General features: G+C 40.6%; 1 protein-coding gene across 1 annotated transcript in view; it reads left to right on the top strand.

Moving 5' to 3' along the window:
• The window catches only part of HECW1 (HECT, C2 and WW domain containing E3 ubiquitin protein ligase 1), a gene marked incomplete at its 5' end in the record, with an annotated part of 190958 nt that overhangs the window by 128691 nt on the left and 41382 nt on the right, over positions 1 to 20885 (top strand). Inside the window, 8 exons of the mRNA XM_082499170.1 lie at positions 2663 to 2793; positions 5449 to 5570; positions 8416 to 8601; positions 9229 to 9363; positions 16982 to 17087; positions 17283 to 17379; positions 19366 to 19449; positions 20481 to 20590. Coding sequence (XP_082355296.1) covers positions 2663 to 2793; positions 5449 to 5570; positions 8416 to 8601; positions 9229 to 9363; positions 16982 to 17087; positions 17283 to 17379; positions 19366 to 19449; positions 20481 to 20590 — 971 coding nt within the window. The remainder of the gene's footprint in view (positions 1 to 2662; positions 2794 to 5448; positions 5571 to 8415; positions 8602 to 9228; positions 9364 to 16981; positions 17088 to 17282; positions 17380 to 19365; positions 19450 to 20480; positions 20591 to 20885) is intronic.

The raw sequence follows: 20885 nt of genomic DNA, 5'->3' as shown, positions 1-20885 counted from the left end.
GACCAAAATATTACAAGGAAGGTTGGTATTTCCAGCCCAGCCAAAACCACAAAGCTTTGGAAACCAGCTTGAAAAAAACTCCATAGCTGTGATTGAGCCTAGTCCTGCTTTCCTTCTGTGCTCCAAGCTTCCCATTAGCTGTACTAGCCACTTGAGGATACAGGGAATGCAAAACTGGAATCCAGGTGTTTGGCAAACTCCAAAGAAACATCCATGCTTCTTATTTTAAAGACTCTTGCTCATTTTCTGCAGCACTACCTGACTTGCTTACTTGTTAGTAAAGCAGGTAACAGCCCCTGTTGTTCAAGTTCTGTTGGAAAGATGCTTAAGTATATCTAGACTTGTCTTTGCGCTGATTTAAAAGGTAATAAGTAACATAAGAAATTATAACTATAATAGTTAAGACAGCCACAGTGTGGTATTTCTAAACCTCCATTTCTTTGACAAATAACTTTGAAAGGAGACTGAAATTTCCAGAGGCATTCCCATAACTTTTGCACTTTCAATGTTTTCTCCAATTACTTTGGCATTTTTTGGTATTTATATAAGATGATTTTATAGTATTGACACCCATTAGAAAAGCGTCGCCTTTTGTTGGCATACAGCTAGTGTTACTCTTTAAAGTTTGCCAATAGGGATTTTCTACCATCTAATTAAATTGAAGCTACAAGGTTTTTTTTATATGTGTGCTTACATCCCTTGATTATATGAACTTCTTTTTTTTCTTTTTTTTTTTTTTTTTTCACCTTTCTGTTGCATGTGGGTGTTGTAAAACTCCAGTACTGGAATGGAAAGTTCATGCAATTGCCTGCAGTTAAGTGAATAAAATGTGGGTCTAAAACACAGGTTTTAAAACTGCAATAAATTCATACTGTTGCGAAACCAGCTATCAGAATTTCCTTGTAAAAATAGATGTTTACTTAAACACAGAACCCTCAATTTTTAAAAAAAAAACTTCTAAAGATGCTGTTTATTGAGCTGTCAAAATATACACTAAATGTAGCTTCAAATGACTTTGAGTACTGTGAAAGCTTAGTGTAAATCTATTAAAACTTTAATTATTTGTCTTAATTATCTCCAGCCCTTCTACCCAAGATTGGGTTGTGGTGAGCTACTGGAGGTGATGTCTGTTGAGAGATGTAAAAGCCAATTCCTAACTACTTGTCTTTAATGATCCCATGTCACTTTGAGGAACTAACTCCTGACTTAACTTCTGATTTGGAATAACGTGTGTATTAACAAATAAAGAGAGAGAAAGTAAGTAAAATTTGTACATCAGAATTCGAGCTGAGGAAAGAAAAAAGAGCATAAATGAGGAAAATGAGACAAACAATGCTGGATCAGATTAAAGGCAGGCAGTAAAGCCATCCTGTTTTATATACACACACAAGTGTAATCCGGAGATAAGGATTAAATATATTGGGGTGGAGTAAAAGCTAATTAAAATCATTAAGAGAGCTTATTTTCTTTCTTTCCTTTTCTTTCTCTTTCTGCTTCTTTCTTTCTCTTTCTCCTTATGCTTTCTTTTTCTTTTCTTTCTCTGTATGTGAAATATATTTTCTTATTCAATATATAAGACTTACATTCATAGCTTGTCAGTAGAACCAAAGAAATCTTGATCTCTCATCTTATTCATCTGTCTATGTGAGTGAACAAGTTAACTAGAATTTGTGTAGTGTGAATTCAAAACACGCCAGGTTATTCCCACAGCCAGGTATATACTTTGTTCCTGGTCTGGTAAAGTATTTAGGATTGGGCTGATCATAAGAGCATGATCAGTCTCATTGACATCAACTAATGTGGCAATTAGTTCCATGATTAGTACAGAAATGACAGTATAGTTTTTTTAAGGCATTAACAGGTTTTTATTCAGAATTTTTTTGTCTCCCTCCTCTCTGTTGTTTGGTTGTCTCTATTGTTCCCTCTTCCTTGTTCTGCAACTAGTCACCACCCAAGCTGAATTCCCAGTCCCACTGATTTCCAAAAATGGACATAACACTTGCGTCCTCACGCTGTTGACTCAGCTCTTGTATTACATCCTATTCTACTTTTCTGTGGCCATCATACCAAGTAGATTGTAGCTCTTTGAGGTCACACTACCTACTAGCTTACACTCCATATTGCCTACCAAAATCGAAGTGTTCGCAACTGCTGGACATGCAGTGTCATAATGAACATTTTGTGAACGCCTTTACCTTTTTAGGGTTGAGCATGTGCATCTAATATTGTAATAAGAAAGACCGAAGGATGCTCAGTATATCACAGGATTGATCCTTACTTCATTGGTTATGCAACCCTAAGACCAAATGAGAGGGGGGACCATGATCCACCAGTAGTTTTAGGTTCCCGATGTTTTAAAGCAAAGCCTAGTAGCAACCTGTAGCCTAAATACCTGTCTAAATTTGACCTTTGAGTCTTCCTTGGTTTGCACCTTCGGTAGCTATTTGTTAGTCAGTGCAAAATGCCTTATTTGCAGAGTAATGGTTGGCCCAAGTGTCAGCTGCATCAGTTGAAGAAGAGTCGGGTGTGCTCTTACTCTGCCATATGCTGAAGACAGAAGTATTGGAATCATTCAAAATCAGTGCTGATTGTTAAGGTAGAAAGCACCAGAAAGCTCTTCTGTGAACTAAAGTATATTGTTCCTTTCTCTGAATGTACGTAGGTATCAAAATATCCAGCGAACTATTGCAACAGAGCGGACCGAAGACGATGCTGTAGTAAACAGCAGGGTGGAGAGAGTTCCCACTGGAGGAGGAAGTGACTCTGAGGCAGAGCCTTCCCAGCCAAGCTCAGGTATGGGCATGTTCAGTGCCACTCAGGGATGGCATTCAGTTCAGGGGAAAGCTGCATTTCCATGGGAGACTGGAACTTTATTCTACCGGATTGCAAACGCTAATTAAAAGCTTGAAGTTACAGGTTTTAGACCTGAAGCTACAGGTACAAAGCTAGATACAAAGGGCCTCAGTTCTTTTTAAAACACTGCTAAGACGGACAAAGCATTTTTACTTTAGTAAAGGGCTATTTGAAATTAAAATGGAAAGGCATCTGGTTTTTAATCACCTTAGTAGTTGCAAAAAACAGTGTTGTCGTCTTTTTGCTGCAGTGTGATTTTTATCTTGGGGCATTGCAGTTTCTTCTGCACTGCCACATTTGCCCGTGTGGTCACACCTGCAGTGGCCCTGGCATCGAGTATGAAATACTTGTGTTTTTAAAGCTGCAGTTTTGTGGTAGCTAAGCGTGGGCTGCTGCTGAAGGAAGCACAGCTGTCTTTTTGCTCATCGCTAACTTATCTGACAGGACCCCATACCAGAGCAGAGAACTGATCTGCCTGAAAAATAACCTTGTTTCTTGTACTTAATGTTGTTTACAGCCAAATTAGTTCTTTCATCTGGCTTCTGAGATGACCAGACAAGAAGGATTGTTAGTGCAAAGCAGAAGAGGAGAATGTGTACCCAGGGCAGGACGGGATGGGCAGAGAGCTGTTCTGCTCTTTTTGGTGGTAGTCATACTCATATTTTCTTAAAACAGTTGTAAAACCATAGCCTAAGGGTAAGGTTTTGGGTAGGAAACACCAGCAATCAGACTAGTGCCCACTATGCAATTTGTGGACGTGAAAAAATAACTACCTGCTTTGTTTGAGAACTTGCACCACCAAAACGAATGACCAGTTCTCTTCCTTTGGGTCGTTCTCACCTTCACCTAGCTTTTGTGTTCCATGTTGCCTGCTGGAAGTAAATCTGACTTCTTGCCATCCTTTTGCCATCCCTCTGTAAATAGCATTGGCAAAGGGAAAGAATCAACACAATCTCTGCTTGAATTTTCTTAACATTCCATGTTGAGTAGGAAGAATTACACAGAGAAATAGTAAACTTTTTTTTTTAAAACAAGTTTAGAAAAATACTCAATTTTGCCTGTTTGTTTTCCTGATGCATTAGGTGTTTTTATCTTGAAAATCAATTTTGACCAAGAATGTTTCGTGTTTGATGTTCAAAGCTTCCTTGCAATCCTTTTTACTGCAATTTATGGAAGCCTTTTACCTACACTGGATCTTATAGGGAGAACCCAACTGTTAGCAGCTGAAATGGAAATGAGGTACACATTGTAGTATTAGTATTTAAATTATAAGTAATATAGTCATTACTTGTAATATGTATAATCATTCACTATCATAGTCTACATAACAAAATAGTAATTTAGTAGGAATTGCTACCAGTAAGTATTTAGGTCAGTTTATTATGTAACATTCACTTTTTTCTTTTAGCCCCGAAGAGTTAATGAGTACGATGTATGTCATCTTAAGTGATTAGGAAATGGTTTTTGCTATAGATAATTGCTTTGCTTTTAGGAGAAAAAGTCAATATTGTATAAAATGCCAAGAATTAAAAGATCATGGGTGATGTAAGCCACATTAGAATAAGAACAAGCTGCAGTATGATACATTTGCTATTTGCCTTTTAATTTAAATGAAAAACATCAGAAGGAACACAATTTAGGCACATTAATCCAGGTTCTAAGCCAGTATAAATCAATTTAACTGCAGCGATGGATCCGGTCTTCAGTTTTAAGTGGATAAAATAATACCATGTGTCTACCAGGAAGAAAAAAAAGTGATAGTTGATAAGAAAAAAATGGGAATCTATATTTATTCTGTTGATGACGTCTGCATCCAATTTCCTTAGACTGCAAATAAAAGTTCGCTTGTGTTTGAAAACACCAGAATTGCACACTCAAGCCATAATTCCATGGTAGAAGGCATTTCTCTGGTGGCTGTAGAAGGTCACGGAGTTCTCACCTCTACAGAGTTACATTCTCAAATGCTCGGTTCTGGTCCTGTGCTTAATGAATTGATGCAGATTAAAAATAATCCCTTTCTGTCTGTTTCTGTTTTCTTTACCATACAAGTCCCCAGAACCATGGTCTTGCCAAAAATAATGCAATTACAAATAAAGGGCCATCCTTTGCAGCACCAACATGGATGAGTGGCTAAGCAGGGGGCTTCCTTAACCCAGTCTTGCTACCAGATGCTTTCTGCTGGTGGGCCCCTCAGGCTGGATGGATTGGGAAATCAGATCTATCTAAAATCAGCAGTGGTTGGAAGCAGTCAGGATCTGGGTGATAGTATTGAATCAAACTGTCAGCTGGTAAAACCTGTTGTGGTCGCATTCATATTTAGAGACAGCAGTAGACATGACACACAGTTTTATAACATACAGTACCCAAAAGCATCCAGCTCCTGCCCTGCTACTGTAAGCAGTGCACCACTAACCATAAGGAGGACATCTACCAGTTTGCCAGCAGGCTTGTCTTGGAAACGCAAAGAAGGTAGGTGAGTTGGGCAGGACGACAACTTTTTTATGCTGTCACTTTTGCAGCCATTCAGTAAAGGTGAAATAACAGACTGTGCTTGCCACTACGTTAGTAAGATTCTGCTGCTTTTTTTTGGTCCAGAGATTAGGAGGGAAGGTTCCCTTTCTCCTGTGAATTCTCAAAAAATCACCTTGTTGCTGCAGTCTCCAGCTGTGAAGTTCATCACCAATCCTGAGTTCTTCACTGTGCTGCATGCAAACTATGTGAGTAATTGTGATTTGCTCTCTCACACTACTGATTTCTGAATCCAAATGCTGTGCCACAGGCCTTTGGGGTGAATGCACAGTGAATTTGAATTGCATGGCTCGGGGGTCAGTTGTCCTTTCTAGGCACCAGACCAGGTTGGGGACAGTACAGGCAGGCTGCTTCAAGGAAACTTGCTGGGATTCTGCCTCACACAAGGAATTCCCTGGTACAGAGAAGCTCAATAATGTCATCCTTCGAGAATAAGCAGGAACCCTTGGTTTCGGCTTGGTTGATTCTGTTGTCTGTTGCTGCAGGCAGTGAGGTTGCTGCCTTTCGAGCCATGTTCCTGAGAAATGTTACTCAGATACCACCAAGTCTCAGGGAAGTAGAGGAAAAAAATTATTATTTCCTGCAGTTTGCACTCGCAAGAAGCAGGTGGGCATAATGCAGTGAAAGAAGTACTAACTTGAGTCAGTGTATCTATTTTGGTAAAAACAAGAATGAAAATGAATTTTCAAAAATTCAAATAACTTCTTTTTCCCCCATTAATGCGATAAATCTGCATGTTTTCTTGCAAACCTCAGGTGGAGTGGAAAAAATGTAATGATTGATCAACCAGGAGGAAGCAGATAGGGAACTCTAACAAGCAGGTGCAATCCTATTTTTCCCTGTCTTGAATGTAGTTCAACTAAGCATCTACACATGACTTCTGAATATTTGGAAAATCAGCCATTTCTAGGTAGGGATGACTTTTGTTTTTGAAAGGAAAAGAAATGAAAACACTTCAGGAGTTGCCTCAGCATAGGTCTTTAGCTAACTACAGACATCAAGTTCTGGCTGTGGCGCTTTGTGGGTTGAAGCCAGCTGTCCATCTCCAAGCATCTGCCAGAGATCATTGCCCATGAAATGCTGCAGAGGAAGGGATATATTAACTCATCTGACATTACCTGACTAGGTTGTGGAGTGCACATAATTTCTTCCATTGACAGGGTGATATATGATGATTTACAGCTGGGAGCAAGATCGTTTTCATTCAGCATAGTTGTTTGCAAAATGAGCAACTGATTCCATAGTGGTGTAAGAACAGCTTACAAGAGACTGTATCCCAATTTTATTTCTCATGAAATAAAAAAAAAAAAACAGGAGAAGCCTTCAGTTTGAGCTTATAAAGGTGTCTCTAATATGAGAGCCAGAATAATCTATTGAAACATCTGTCAAATGGTCATACAGATTTCACTTGTGCAGAAATAATGACCCACATAACTTTTGGCTTAATACAGTTGTAATATTTTAACCACAAGCCCCTATTAAAATTTCAAGCTATTAATTATGCCAATGAAGTTGGGATTGGAAAATATTATCCAGCAGTTGGAATTAAAAGGGAAAGGCTCTAATTTTTCAGATATTTTATTTCCATGGAGGGATAAAAGTATATTACAATTTTTGTTTCCTTAGTGCAGCCGAGAGATACTCAGACAGTCATTGATCACACATTAGATCAAAATACAACTTCTGTCATGGAGTAGGCTGGGGTCTTAGCAATTTGCGACCATGAAGCTTTCCTGGGTCATAACCAGGTCATATCTTCAGGGCAGAGATCATATCTCTGTGATTTCATAACATTTGCCAACCCTTGCCATAATTGGTGACCCCGTGCTGCAGGGAGTATTCTCTTCTCAGCACTACCACCACAATATATCCTTACATAATAAAGATAACACTTGTAAATGTTTTATTGCATTATAGTGGCTAAAATGCATTAAAAGTACACAGCAATTGAGAATTCAAAGCTGTTGGGTCTCTGGACAGATTACAGGTGTGCACGCTGAAGCTCACTTCACTGGAAACACGAGTCCTCCAGGGATCCTTTATTACTCTAGCGAGTAATTAAATCCTTTGGGCTGACCAGCAGAACCAATGCACTCATTTTCTCTCTAGTTGAATTGCTCAGAAGGGTTGCAGATTTTTGTAAAGTTTCCTACCCTGTCTTGAGGAGCTTTTTCCCTGAAGTAAAAGATCCCAAGAGCAGCCTGTGGATGAGAAAAAGAGTTGTGACCACAACTGTATTTTGTGGTGCTCTATCATTGAATGTGCTATGGCAAAATATGTAGTTCACTTTGCCCCCTATTCTGCAACCAGATCAGTACTAACGCACTCAGATCTGCATCAGGGCACGTTCCTCTAAGAGGTGTATTTGATGCACTCTGTGAGATGCAGCTAGGCTGCCTGAGGGGTGGCGTTCGTCTGACTCATGAAAACATCTCCATCTGACATACTTTGTCGTCATTGCAGAAACAAATATTCAGTTCCAGGAAACGATTCATGTCTTCCAAAAGTAGACAATTGAAATTGTCTGTTTCTGTCCTCTGGCTATAAAGTGACCATAAATAAGGTAGCAAGCTTAGGTATACACATCTGCATGCAGTCCTTTTAAGGTCATGAATCCTATCACAAGCATCTTGATTTGAATTATAGCATAAATACATGTTCACAGCTCTCTGCAACTCTCTGGCATCATCCAGTCACACAAGCCATGTTTCTATTGGCCAATGAAAGCAATGAAATAGGCACAACTGCAGACATCCTGAGTATGTGGTGTTTTAGCTGACCGTCTTTTTGGAGTGCATTAAAAAGGCAGTTCATGCACAAGCTAACTGTGTGTAATGTGTGGGATGTTTCACTTTCTGGATTATATTTCTTTCTTCTAGGTGTTTGTATAAAGTAGTTAATCAAATTGAAACAATGAGATGGAAAAGGTTCTTGACTCTAACAGGATTTGTTCCAGTTCTTCGGGCATATTTCCCATAAAATATTTTTTGACATCAAAACTGGTTTTCCTCACTTTTGTTTTCCATCTCATAGAGTGCCTATCGAGTTTTCACTAACAGTACCTGCTTGAAGCATATGATTCTGAAGATCCGTAGAGATGCTCGTAATTTTGAGCGCTATCAGCACAACAGAGACCTGGTAAATTTTATCAATATGTTTGCTGATACCCGACTAGAGCTTCCTCGTGGCTGGGAGATTAAAACTGACCAGCAGGGCAAGGTAAGAGTGTCAACGAAACTAATCAACTGTTTAACACAGCACATCAGGCTACTTGATCATTAAAGGTTCCTTCCTTCTTGACTCAAAATTGGTGAAGGTTTGGTTTAAACAACAGAAGCAGCAAGCAGAGTTATTTTAGAAGCAGAAAAAAGCTTCAAGAACAAACGTTTCGAAGCATAGTGGTGACCCTCTAGCTTTTTGTGGAATATCACACCATAGCCAAAGCAGCATTGAACTACCAAAAAAGTTAAAGCCAGACTTTAGATCTGTCATGACTGCAAAATTTTGCTTAGTGTCTCTGCCTCCAATGAAGCTTTGCTGAGTGACTTCTGGAACCACCAAATAGGCTAAAGCAGTGTTCCCCTGTAATTTTATTCTATTCTGTCTTGTTTACTTCGTGGTCGTTACACATGATTTTGACCTATGTAGCTTCATGTATTTTCCAAGAGCTATTCTAGCTCCAACTAAGAAAGTCCTATCATTTCCAGATATAATCCAGGGACTGTACCTAAACAGGGTATTCCTTACACACAATTACTAGTGGTTTTCACTTTATGATCCCACAATACTATCACAGTGTTGGCAGTCTTATTACAAAAAAAAAAACATTGTTCCTGTGTGTTTCAGTCTTTCTTCGTTGACCACAACAGCCGTGCTACCACTTTCATAGATCCCAGGATCCCGCTGCAGAATGGCCGCCTCCCTAATCACTTGACTCACAGGCAACATCTTCAGCGACTTCGTAGTTACAGCGCTGGAGAGGTAACTGTGCTAGTATCAATACCGTTATTTTTGACAGCAGTCTTCTGTAGAATTAAAAGCACTTCTTATCTTTGAAATGCATTTAAACAGACTGTCTTGAGAATTTTCTTATCTTCCAAAGGAAATAAGGGATTTTTTTCTTTCTGAAGGGTTTATCTCAGAGCTTGCTGTTAATGAAGGTTTGTATTTTGACCATTTTCAGAATAAAATAATGAGTAAAAATAAATAACCAAAGTGAAATGATGACAAAATTGATTTTAAAAGAAGAATCTATATTTGACGTCCTAGTCTTGCTTGAGTAAAGGCAAGTCATTCATTATTTTTATAGCCTGATACTTCATCAGCCTCATATGTTTCTTCATTCCTCACTGTGACACTATGCTCTGAAAAGATACACTCCCTAGCAGGTGTAGTAATGTATGTTGCGATTTGCTTCCCTAGCTTTCAATCACATTAAACATCTTTCCTGTGTTTCATGGGAATGATCTTTATCACTGAGGGGCATGGGCAGGATTAATAGAAGCATAAATCCTGGGTTTGTATTGTGGATTTAAGGAGGAAAAAGTACCAGCAATCAGATTGTTCATATAACAAATCCATACAGTTGAAGATTTGTAAAGATTGAAGCTGAATAGGAGTAGAGATGAATTATGGCCAAAGGATCTTGCTCTTCCAGAAAAACATCTGGAGAAATGCTTGTGAAATTAACATTAAAACTTACTGCAGCAGGACCAGTCTGAATACCTCTCACTGCCAAATGGGGTTGGGATCAGGAGCTGACTAGGGTGTGAGGTCAGTACTTCAGGACCAAAGGCAGACTGGGCATAAGTAGCTTGGGTAGGTTTTCCGCATCTTGGGTGAATACAGCAGCTTATTTTCTTAAGATAGAAGTGTATCAATGGATCCATTTCCCACCAACTTAGCAACTTCCCTCTGCCAACAGCCTGCAGTTTAGTGTTGCTATTGTGGCTGAATTACTGATGTGAATGTGAAAGTCACCTGCAGGATGAATTATATTTGGGTCAATGCTTGCCTGGGGCTTGCTTACAAATTCACCATGTCAGGGACAGAAACACTGCTGACCAACTCAGATGACCTAGGCCAAAAAATCCATTGGTTTTGCAAGTGCTGGCAAGGCTGGCAAAGAACAATTTGCAATAAACCCAAAATATCAAGTGCAGGGAAGGGAGTGAAAAGCATTGAATACTTTTGAGTAATGATTCTCTGGGGAAATTGTAAACTTTCATTGAGGCTGAAGATTTTGCATGATCAGTCAGTGAAACAGGGCCTTCTGTCTAGGGAGCCATCAGCGCTGGCATCTTCACCTCACAGTCTTGATGGCACAGGTCCCACAGTGCTTCTGCACCCTTGTCGTATTCAGTAGCTTCCCCTCTAGAAGAGACTGCTGTTCCACTGGAAGTACTCCTATGATTTCCAGGGACTTTGGATCGGTGCCTAAAAGCCCACCGTTTACAAGGAAAAGGTTCAACCCTTTACAACTGAGCCCATTTATTAAAAGTCACATGTTCCATGCCATTTCTTCCAAGTATATTTGGATGTGCTTTTGCCCTATAAATCATGTCTGTAGGGACACACTTGGGGCTTTGTCCTGGCCATGTGTCGGCTGTCTGCAGTCCAGCTGGTTTCTTTGCTGAGCAGGTGGTGTGGCCTCTGGAATCTGTCACCAGGATGGTATGAAGGACCAAGAAAGACAACCACCAGTTTTTAACGTTATTTACAGATGTCAAAGGAGCCTGAAGGAGAGCAAAGCAATGGTCCAGTCATGATTGCATGTGGGTTCCAGAGAGGGTATAGAAAAGAGCCAGGGTAATGAGAGGAAAAACTCTACCCCCTGCCTTGGCGCACCCACCTAACATCCTGTCCAAGTGCCAAAAGGAGTTGCCAGAGCATCACGTGGACTTTCCAGGGACCTTGTGACAATGTGTGGTCAGTTGAGGAAAGAGCAGACAAAAATCATAGGCAGATGACCCCAAAGTGGGAAAAGAGGAATACCCCAGCTTCACACACTCAATGATGGCTCTTAGCTGAGTCACTATAAAGAAATGACTATGGTTCTAAGAAATTGTGGTCTCAGTACTCAACAGCAGGCAAGACAGCAAATGTAATGTCTGGAATTCTTAGAAAATTAATAGATCTGTTTAATCTAGGAGAGGACAGGCATTGCAAGAACTAAGTTTTGGGAGTAAACACCAAACCAAATAAATCAAAATAAGGCAGGGTTGAAACTCGGTGAGTTAACCGTAGGAACTAGTGATCACATGGGCATTGGGTCTCCATTTCGTCATACTTTCAGGCCAAAACATAGTGCAAAAGCCAGTTTTGTCTTAGTCACCAACAAGTTTCCAAGCTCCCTGGCCAGGGGCAATGCAGTGAACAGGCTGTGGCATTGAAGTAAAAAGGATGATCTCTTGCCCTCCCTTCCATGACATCCATGAATCTTCAAAATCCTTTTGGCTCATCAAAGTGCAGCCTTGATTCCTGCCTAATAATCTGTGGTGTTGAACACAATACCTTGCAGTACTAATAAAGAATTGATTTTTAGTACTTCAAATGTACTTTTAAAACTCCTTCATCAAATTGGAACATAAAAATACTCTTTCTTAAATATGGCGGTTTTCTTTGCTTTATGACATTTAAAATTCATTCTCAGTAGAGAATAGAAATGGCAATTGCACAGCTTCTATAGAAGACTGGTAGTTGCTTCCAGGTACTTTTATTCAAAGCCTACCACAACTATTAACAGGCCAAGCAGAGACTAAAACTGCCCTTTTCCCCCTCAATCTCTATACAGTGGGCTGTGTTTTTTAAAAAAAAATATCTGTGCATATAATAGTACTCCATTTCCTTATTCCAAGAAAGAAAGCATCCATTCCATAAATTAATCTGTAATATTTATGCTTTTCCTGGAAGTGGTCAACACGGATTTACCAAGGGTAAATCATGCTTGACCAATCTGATAGCCTTCTATGATGTTATAACTGGTTGGCTGGATGAGGGGAGAGCAGCAGATGTCATCTACCTTGACTTTAGAAAGGCTTTTGACACTGCTTCCCGTAACATCCTCATTAGGAAGCTGAGGAAGTGTGGGCTAGATGAGGAGGCAGCGAGGTGGATTGAGAGCTGGCTGTGTGACAGAACTCAAAGGGTTGTGATTAATGGAGCAGTGTCAAGTTGGAGGCGTGTAACCAGTGGTGTCCCCCAGGGGTCAATCCTCGGTCCAATCTTGTTCAATGTATTATTCATCAATGACCTGGATGAGGGGACAGAGTGTATCCTCAGCAAGTTTGCTGATGATACCAAACTGGGAGGGGTGGATGACACTCCAGAGGGCCGTGCTGCCATCCAGCGTGACCTGGGCAGAGAAGAACCTAATGAGGTTCAACAAGAGCAAGTGCAAGGTCCTGCACTTGGGGAGGAAGAATGCTAGGCACCAGTATAGGTTAGGGGTGGACCTGCTGGGAAGCAGTTCTGAGGAGAAGGCTCTGGGTGTCCTGGTAGATAGTAAATTATCCATGAGCCAGCAATGTGCCCTTGTTGCCAAAAAGGCCAATGGAATCCTGGGCTGCATAAGGAAGAGTGTGGCCAGTAGGTCAAGTAAGGTCCTTCTCCCCTTCTACTCTGCACTGGTGAGGCCACAACTGGAATACTGTGTCCAGTTTTGGGCTCCCCACTTCAAGAGGGACAGGGAACTGCTGGAGCGAGTCCAGCGAAGGACAACTAAGATGATTAAGGGCTTGGAGCATCTCCCTTATGAGGAAAGGCTGAGAAAGCTGGGACTCTTTAGCCTGGAGAAGAGAAGGCTGAGGGGAGACCTTACTAATACTTACAAGTATCTAAAGGGTGGGTTGAAGGAGGATGGAGCCAGGCTCTTCAGTGGTTCCCAGTGACAGGACGAGGGGCAATGGGCACAAGCTGGAACGTAGGAAGTTCCGTTCAAATACACGGAAACAGTTCTTTACGGTGAGGGTGACAGAGCACTGGCACAGGCTGCCCAGGGAGATTATGGAGTCCTCTTCTCTGGAGATTTTCAAGACCCGCCTGGATGCAGTCCTGTGTAATGTGCTCTGGGCAATCCTGCTTTAGCAGGGGAGTTGGACTAGATGATCTCTAGAGGTCCCTTCCAACTCTGAAAATTATGATTCTTTATGTTGAAGTATTCTACTAAATGAAGGACCTCTGTAAAAACTTTTGGTGTCCACCTGAGTAGGTTCTTGATAGTAAAACGTATCACATATAAATTTGACAAAAATGCTACAGATTCTTTAGTAAGCACTTCTTTAAGGGTATCAATCTTTTACAGGAAAAAGGCAGTTGATGCTACTCTTGGTTACCTGAATTTTGAGAGAAAAGTTTAGGTAGCTGTACTGACCATCAGTAACTAAAAGAACGTAGATCACCAAGTGCTTCATTTCCCTCTGCCACTGCTGTAAACAGAACAGGTCAGAAGCCCTTTCTATTCCTGTTAAGGGACTTTCTGCCTGCAACGGAAATCAACATGTATTACTATAGGATAGAGATTTTAAAGACAAAAAAAAAGAAAGAAGGCGGCACCCGTAATGGAGAGGCAAGAGTTTCTGGTTAGCAAGAAAAGGAGATACTGGGATATAGCAGTATATAAATCTCCTTACTGACCCAAACTGTGACAGGCAAGCAGCAGGACTCAAACAGGCAGGAACCTCTCAAAGCCAGCAGTAATATAAAACCCAGGAAAGGATATTATATCATTGAAAGGCTCCTGTGATAGTTTGGACTCTCTGCTCTGGTTGCAACATCCCAGGATCAATTGCAAAGCTATTAAACTCTGACATAAATCTGTCAGATTACCCTGCAGTAGATGAACCAGGTCACTAAATCATTAGAGGGGTCACCCTTTTTTTTTTTAATTAGAGAATAGTGTGCTAATCTAAATTAAATGATTCAGTTAGAAAGTCAAAGTAGACAAGGCGATTGTGATTAAACACTGAATTGAAGCAATCAATTGTACTGTATTAGCTAAAAGATTGGAAAGAGGAGTGTTAGCAAAATGGAAGTTAATTAGACGGCTGGGAATTTTCCTGTTGTGTTGCCAGAGAAAAATTGTTTAGAGGTGTAAACGTGTAAAGACCATCATCCAAACACAGCGTTAGTGGTGTCTAATCATGGTGATGAAGAGAAGTACAGCACCGCGGAGTGTGCAGTTTATTATGTTAAGGTGCATACAGAACTGGATTCTTACAATCTGAATGAATTTAGCTGTTAAACCAGAATTGGGAAAAAGGGAAGGGGAGAACGAAGGTTTCTCTTCATGGGCTCTAGACACATTTCCTTTCACAGTTCTTACTGCAAGAGAAATATGTTCAGGTACACAACTCCGCAGCACTGGAAAGCTAGCCAAAAGGGGGAAAAAAAAATTAAAAAAAATCAGGTGACATGAGCAAGGGGAGGATCCAGCCCCAGGCTGGGCAGAAGTACAGCGCAGTTTCCAAGTGATGAGCAAATACCAGCTGGTGCTAATTTTTGTGGGAGATGGGGGTTTAACTCCTCTGTTATACCTCCCTTCCTACCTTCTATTCAGTAAATCTATGTGTAGCAACAAGGACACAAAATTTTTCTTTGCCAAACATGAATCAGACCACCCTTAAAAACAGGCTCACCAACCATCACGCTCACATGGAAGCCTATTGTACAAGGGGCTGGGGAGAGACATCCTCACCTGATTGTCAGAGCTCCCTGGAAGTGGAGAAGCTGAGCACAACACGATGCCTTAGCACCATCCCACACATGCTTGCGAACAGCTGGTCACAGGCCAGAGTGTGGTCTTGACTACGCTGCCCAAGAAACGGCTCTTCCCAGAAGGGCTTCATGCCCACTGTGGCAGTGGATTATAGGGCACGTCTAGCACCTAAGCTGCCTCCTTCTTCCATAGCATAGAGTGAATGCCATAAAGGCCACATGGTGCCTGTCAGGGTGGATGTCTGGCTCACAGAACAAAAGCTGCCCAAGCCTGAGCCAAACTTGCAGTGTCAGTTGGTCCATCGGGGTGTGAGAAGGAGACAAAGGCAGAAGATTTAGCACAGCACGCGGGGACTTAAGTGAATTGTGTATGACCTGCTTGGAAGTTCTTCCTGGTTTTGAAGGTGAGAAGGGTTGGAAGAAGGTTAGCATGAGTCCATTAAATACTGCGGGCTTGACGGTTCTTCCTGACACTGGGATAACTCTCGTAGTCAGCAGATGCATACCAATACAAAATGCATGCAAGAGAAATCATAATTGAATGATGGAGCAAAACATTCACCATGCACATTCACAGCATTTTTGTGTTTTCAATTACAGTATGTTTAATTAGAATCATTAAGATTTTTCATTGTTTAACCTGTGTACTGACACGTATCAAGTGCATTGACTGGCATTTTGTTACGTGTAAACATTTTATACTTTATGTGCTCCAGGGGCAACTTGCCAGTCACATTTAGCTTCTCGGTTTTCATTTATATCCAGTTGGAAGACCTGGCATTTGGCCGTACCACTGAAAATGGGTTGGCACCATTTCCTTGGATGCAGAGCTAAGCATTTAAAATATTGGAGTAGGGGCAATTTCTTCCTGAAGTGGTTGCCAAGTACTACAGTTTGTGCAGTGAGAAAGGAGCAGCCATTAGCCCAGTAGAACGGCAATTGGAATTCCTAATGCATCATGTCCTCCCACTGATTTTGCAGCCGTGCTCCTCTGTTGGCTTCACTGTGGCCATATTCTGGAGGAACACATGTGAGAGAGAGCTGGGTTCCTCTCAGTTTGCAGAAGTCCCCAGCAAGTAATGATTTACTAAAGACAAATTGACAGATGTCATTGTATGACTTTTAATATCCTCACACCTCAGCGTTTTCCCACCTTTTAACGTCTGCCTTCCTGACATGACTCCCTACACCAGACCCTGTGTTTAGAGCATCTTTAAGGGCCTCAGTTAAGTAGTAGCGATAAATTTCCTTCTTACTACTTTTTTATCAGCTCTTTGGATTATGTTTTCAGTGTATACAATTCAGCTTCTATTTCTGGTTATGCAAGTTAGGCAACCCCCTTTTGCAATGATATGGCCTTTTTCTGTCCGATGATCTACATAGATATATCTTCCTCCTGTTCTTTCCAATACTAAATTTCCTTTCAGCAGTGCTGAGTGAACATGTTGTGGTGTTGTGGGGTTTTTTTCTTTTTTAAAATTAACATTACTGAAAAAAACTTGAAGTAAATGCAGTTATGCTAGAACAAGAGACTGTATGATATCACGGAGATTTTATTTTCATCGAACCCGAGAACTCCATCACTGCAATACCTTTGTTAACTTGTGTTTACTTCTGGATTCTGGTGCCTTCACTGCAGCATCAAAGAGGTGTGATAGCTGTGGATAATGGTGTCCTTCCATTTCGAAGCACAGATTTACCTGCGGTTTTTAAGTTGGCTGAAGTATAAAGCTATAATTTTCATGCAGACTTTCTGTCCTTCAGTCAGTCAGCATCATGGATCATTCTGAAGGTCACAGAAATAGAGATGAGAAATGTTTTTACTGATTGGTGTACTACTGATGGTCAGGTTTGATCATTCTTTCTCTTTCTTCTGATGTTGTAGGCCTCCGAAGTCTCTCGAAACAGAGGAGTCACTCTGTTGGCCAGACCAGGCAATAGTCTCGTAACAGCTATTCGAAACCAGCACCATCATGAGACATTACCTCTGGGTAAACCAAATTTCTCTTCTTTTCAAAGCAGTGCTCCCAAAGATGCTTTTTAGAACTTCTCATCAACCATATGCTTCATGTAGCCCTGTGCCTCACTAGCAGTGCGGTCACTGTGACCCTGCACAGTCACAGTGACGTGACCAGGCCCCCTCAATGGTAGATAAAGCCTCTGCATTTTTTTTTTTCCTTTTCCAGCTTACAATGACAAGATTGTTGCATTTCTACGCCAACCCAACATTTTTGAGATGCTGCAGGAGCGTCAGCCCAGTTTGGCCAGAAACCATGCACTCAGGTACCACTTTTTTCCAGACTGCCGAAACCAAGTTCCAGGAAGGACTTCTTGTAGTGGGAAAAACCAAATTCTAGTAGCTGTAGTACAAAAGATTCATTTGGGTCTCATATAGAACTGTCACCATTAAAGAGTAGGTGTGGACCACCGGAATCTATGTAGTTACTGGAGCTATTTTCCACAGGCACCCAAGAAGGAACCAAAATAACTATGGGCAAATAGTGATACATCTAATTTCCACTCTAAGTATTACTGAATAGCAGAAACTCTGTCTTTACCTACAATTATCACTTTGCTTTTCAGAAGATAGGGTTAAAATTGTGTTTGGATGGAAGTCAGCAGCAAAACCCCAGTAACTTCAGCAGAAACAGGATTTTACCTCATGGTTGGATTTACACCCGCGCCATGGACATAGTCACCCTAGATTTTATAAAGAAATAGGAACATTATGAAGTAGATTGTACTCCTGTCTTTAATCTTTCTCACTTATGACTTAATGGTAGTCCTTTCCAAAGTAATTAAATAGTATCTTTTTCTTATGCCCATTCCTTTCCTGTTAGGTTTGAAAAAAAGAAAAAAACAGACCAAAACGCCAGTACAATTTAAATTCATTGTAATTCCAAAGGTTAAATTAATTTTTTTGGGCCAAGAACCTAAGCTGGCGTTAGTCAACCTCAACAATACTAGTGTGCACCAGCTAAGGTTTGACCAAGAATTTAGTTTCTACTATGCAGTAAAAAGTGTGTCTGCAGGACTGGTAAAGGAGGGAAGGAAGAGCAAGGGAAGGACCTTTAAGTTCCTGCGGTGCAGTTTCTGCTTATAGTCTTACTGACTTGCTGTTTACCTGTGAGAGCCAGACAAAAAGTTCTTTGGGTGTAAGGATTAGACTTCCTTCCTGGAGGAATGAATACGTTCAAATAAAATGAGGGAGACAGAATGAAAAATGCTCCCAGTATTCAAGATGTACATTTCTGTAACTGAGAATTTTTTTTATCTTTACCATCAAATTATTCCAGGCTATTTTTTTTTCTCAGCTGTAATTTGAAATCTCATTTCTCAGAGAACAGATGATGCTTTTATCTCCTTTTGAGCAGAGAACAAAATTGACTAGTGATAGGGACTAGACAGCTTAGCCAGCACGTAATGAGATTTGTAACAGGATATTGAGCCCTTCGCCTCCAGGTCATTGATTTGATTATACCTTAGGTCAGGAGTGATCCCAAGCTACCTTCTAACACTCATATAGCAGGTTTTAAGCAAACTCCTAGGACACAAATGTCCGTCTTTTACAGGGCTTGATTCTGCAATACATTGCCGCCCCACCCAGCAAGGTACTAAAGCACATCCTTGGCTTGATACTAGAATGAATATTCTTGGACACTGCAGTGCTTTAGAAACAGACTGGCAGATTGAGGTGTGTCTCCCATGGTTTTAATCTGCTGACAGGATCCTATCCTATGTTTCCCGCTCCTTATTAGCATTCATTTAAACAGCAAAATGTATGGTTTTACACATGTACAGTATAACCTCTGTGTGATCAATTTAATATAAAGTACATGTTGGAGTGTTATTTGCCAGGTGTAAGTGACAGAGGTAACGGAAGTGGTCTTATGTGAAATTCTGTTAATGAAAGGTGATACACTAGTTGTAGCCTGAGGCAAAAAGTCCATCTGTCAGTGACCTTAGCTATAGTGCTACTCATGAGCTTGGAGGGACTAAGAATCATTCCATTCTCTAAAATATGGTGTAAAATCTCTTGCTCTTGGATCAGGAAACTGAGTGATGTAAATTGATTCTTTTTTGCAATTTTGTTAGTGAGATTAGAAAAGGAATCAGGCAGTTAAGATGTTTGCCATTTTCATAAGGAGAAAAATAGGACCTGGCAAAATACCAAGGAATAGTAACTGTGTGTAGTTCATGCCTTGGTAATGGCATGTTCTCTCCTTTTTTTACTTTTTTCTCTTCTCAATAATATCATTTATGTTTCAGGGAGAAGATCCATTACATTCGGACAGAGGGTACGCATGGGCTTGAAAAGTTGTCCTGTGATGCAGATTTAGTAATTCTGCTGAGGTAATCAATTTGATCAAAAGCATAATGTCATTAGTTGTGGTACCAGAGAAGCTGATGGGCTCTTTCGCAGCAGGTCATTTGTAATTAGAATAGGATTCATTGTTACTGATAGTTAACTGAAATAGTTCACCCAGAGTATATCTGTCAACTCTTACTTCCTGGAAGGCAGCCTCCATCAGTGCAGTAAACTCCATCCCCAGCCAGCTCAATCAATATAGCTGTTGCCATCAAGTAGCAGGCAAAATGGAATCAGGTGAAAATGTTTGCTTTTAACAGAAAAATTCTCATTTCATTTTTTTATTTTTAAAAAAAAAAAAGGAAAAAGCTTGTCTTTCTTAGTACAATAATGTAGCTGCTCATGAAATTGCTGGTTTTACCACAGCAGTGCTGCCCACACACCATACACGCAGGGCCACGTCACAGTAATGCAGTAATGAAACCTCAATGTACAGTGCACTGAGCATTGTTTGGGTAATGTAGATAAGGCTTCAACTTTTATTTGGACCACGGAGCTTAGATTCTAGCTACTTTTGCTTGGCACAGATAAGGACTTATTTTATTGTGTTGGTCTTAAACAAAAAATGCTGCATTACCCAGGTGGTTTTGGTACGCTATATAGCACTGCCTAATGCAAGAAGTTTATAACGTATTCCCATCAACTTAATCTGAATAGTCAAAAAGCTGAGCTATATGAATATGTATGACCCAAGAAAAACAACCTGGGAGACAGATGTGTGTATCTTTGCTCCTTCTAACATGTTGAAGTTGTCCTTGTATACTACATAGCCTCAGGTCTTTTTGACAGATTTGAGATTGCCGTGTTAGCATGAAAGGTCTAATAAAATGAATTTTGTTCTTCTTTGTTACTGGTGACCATGCCTGATTTGAGAAACCTGTGGATTTTATGAATCCATGAGTTCAGAGATGTACCCAAACTTGTGACCGCAGCAGACTTGCACCACACTGCGTATTTACATTCCTTTGTGTGATGAATGTGAACCAAATCTCTCCCTATCACTTTTTCCATGCAGCCTTTTTGAAGAGGATATTATGTCCTACATACCACTGCAGGCTGCCTTCCATCCAGGTTACAGTTTCTCTCCTCGCTGCTCACCCTGTTCATCGCCCCAAAATTCTCCAGGTAAGGGGATGGGGAAAATAATACAAAATCTTGCATTTGTGGTATTATAGAAAGGGGCAGATTCAGAGCCAGCATCAGTTGTCAGCCTGCTGATTCCAGTGCCCACTCCGAATCTGACCCCAGCTGTTTTTTTGCTGGATCAGTTGCCATTGCTGTTATGTATCTATTGAAATGTTAACTGTAGCTGAAACACACAGAGATCAGAAATTGCCCATATGGAAGAATGTATTTTCCTGCTTTTTATATAGTTGGAAAGGATTAGGATAAGGGAATGGTGCACTCCAAACATAACTCA

This window comes from Vanellus vanellus (assembly GCF_965231255.1).
Source record: "Vanellus vanellus genome assembly, chromosome: 2".
NCBI classification, from domain to species: domain Eukaryota; kingdom Metazoa; phylum Chordata; class Aves; order Charadriiformes; family Charadriidae; genus Vanellus; species Vanellus vanellus.
The sequence above is the reverse complement of the archived record's forward strand: the minus strand, read 5'-3'. Positions and strand labels throughout refer to the sequence as shown.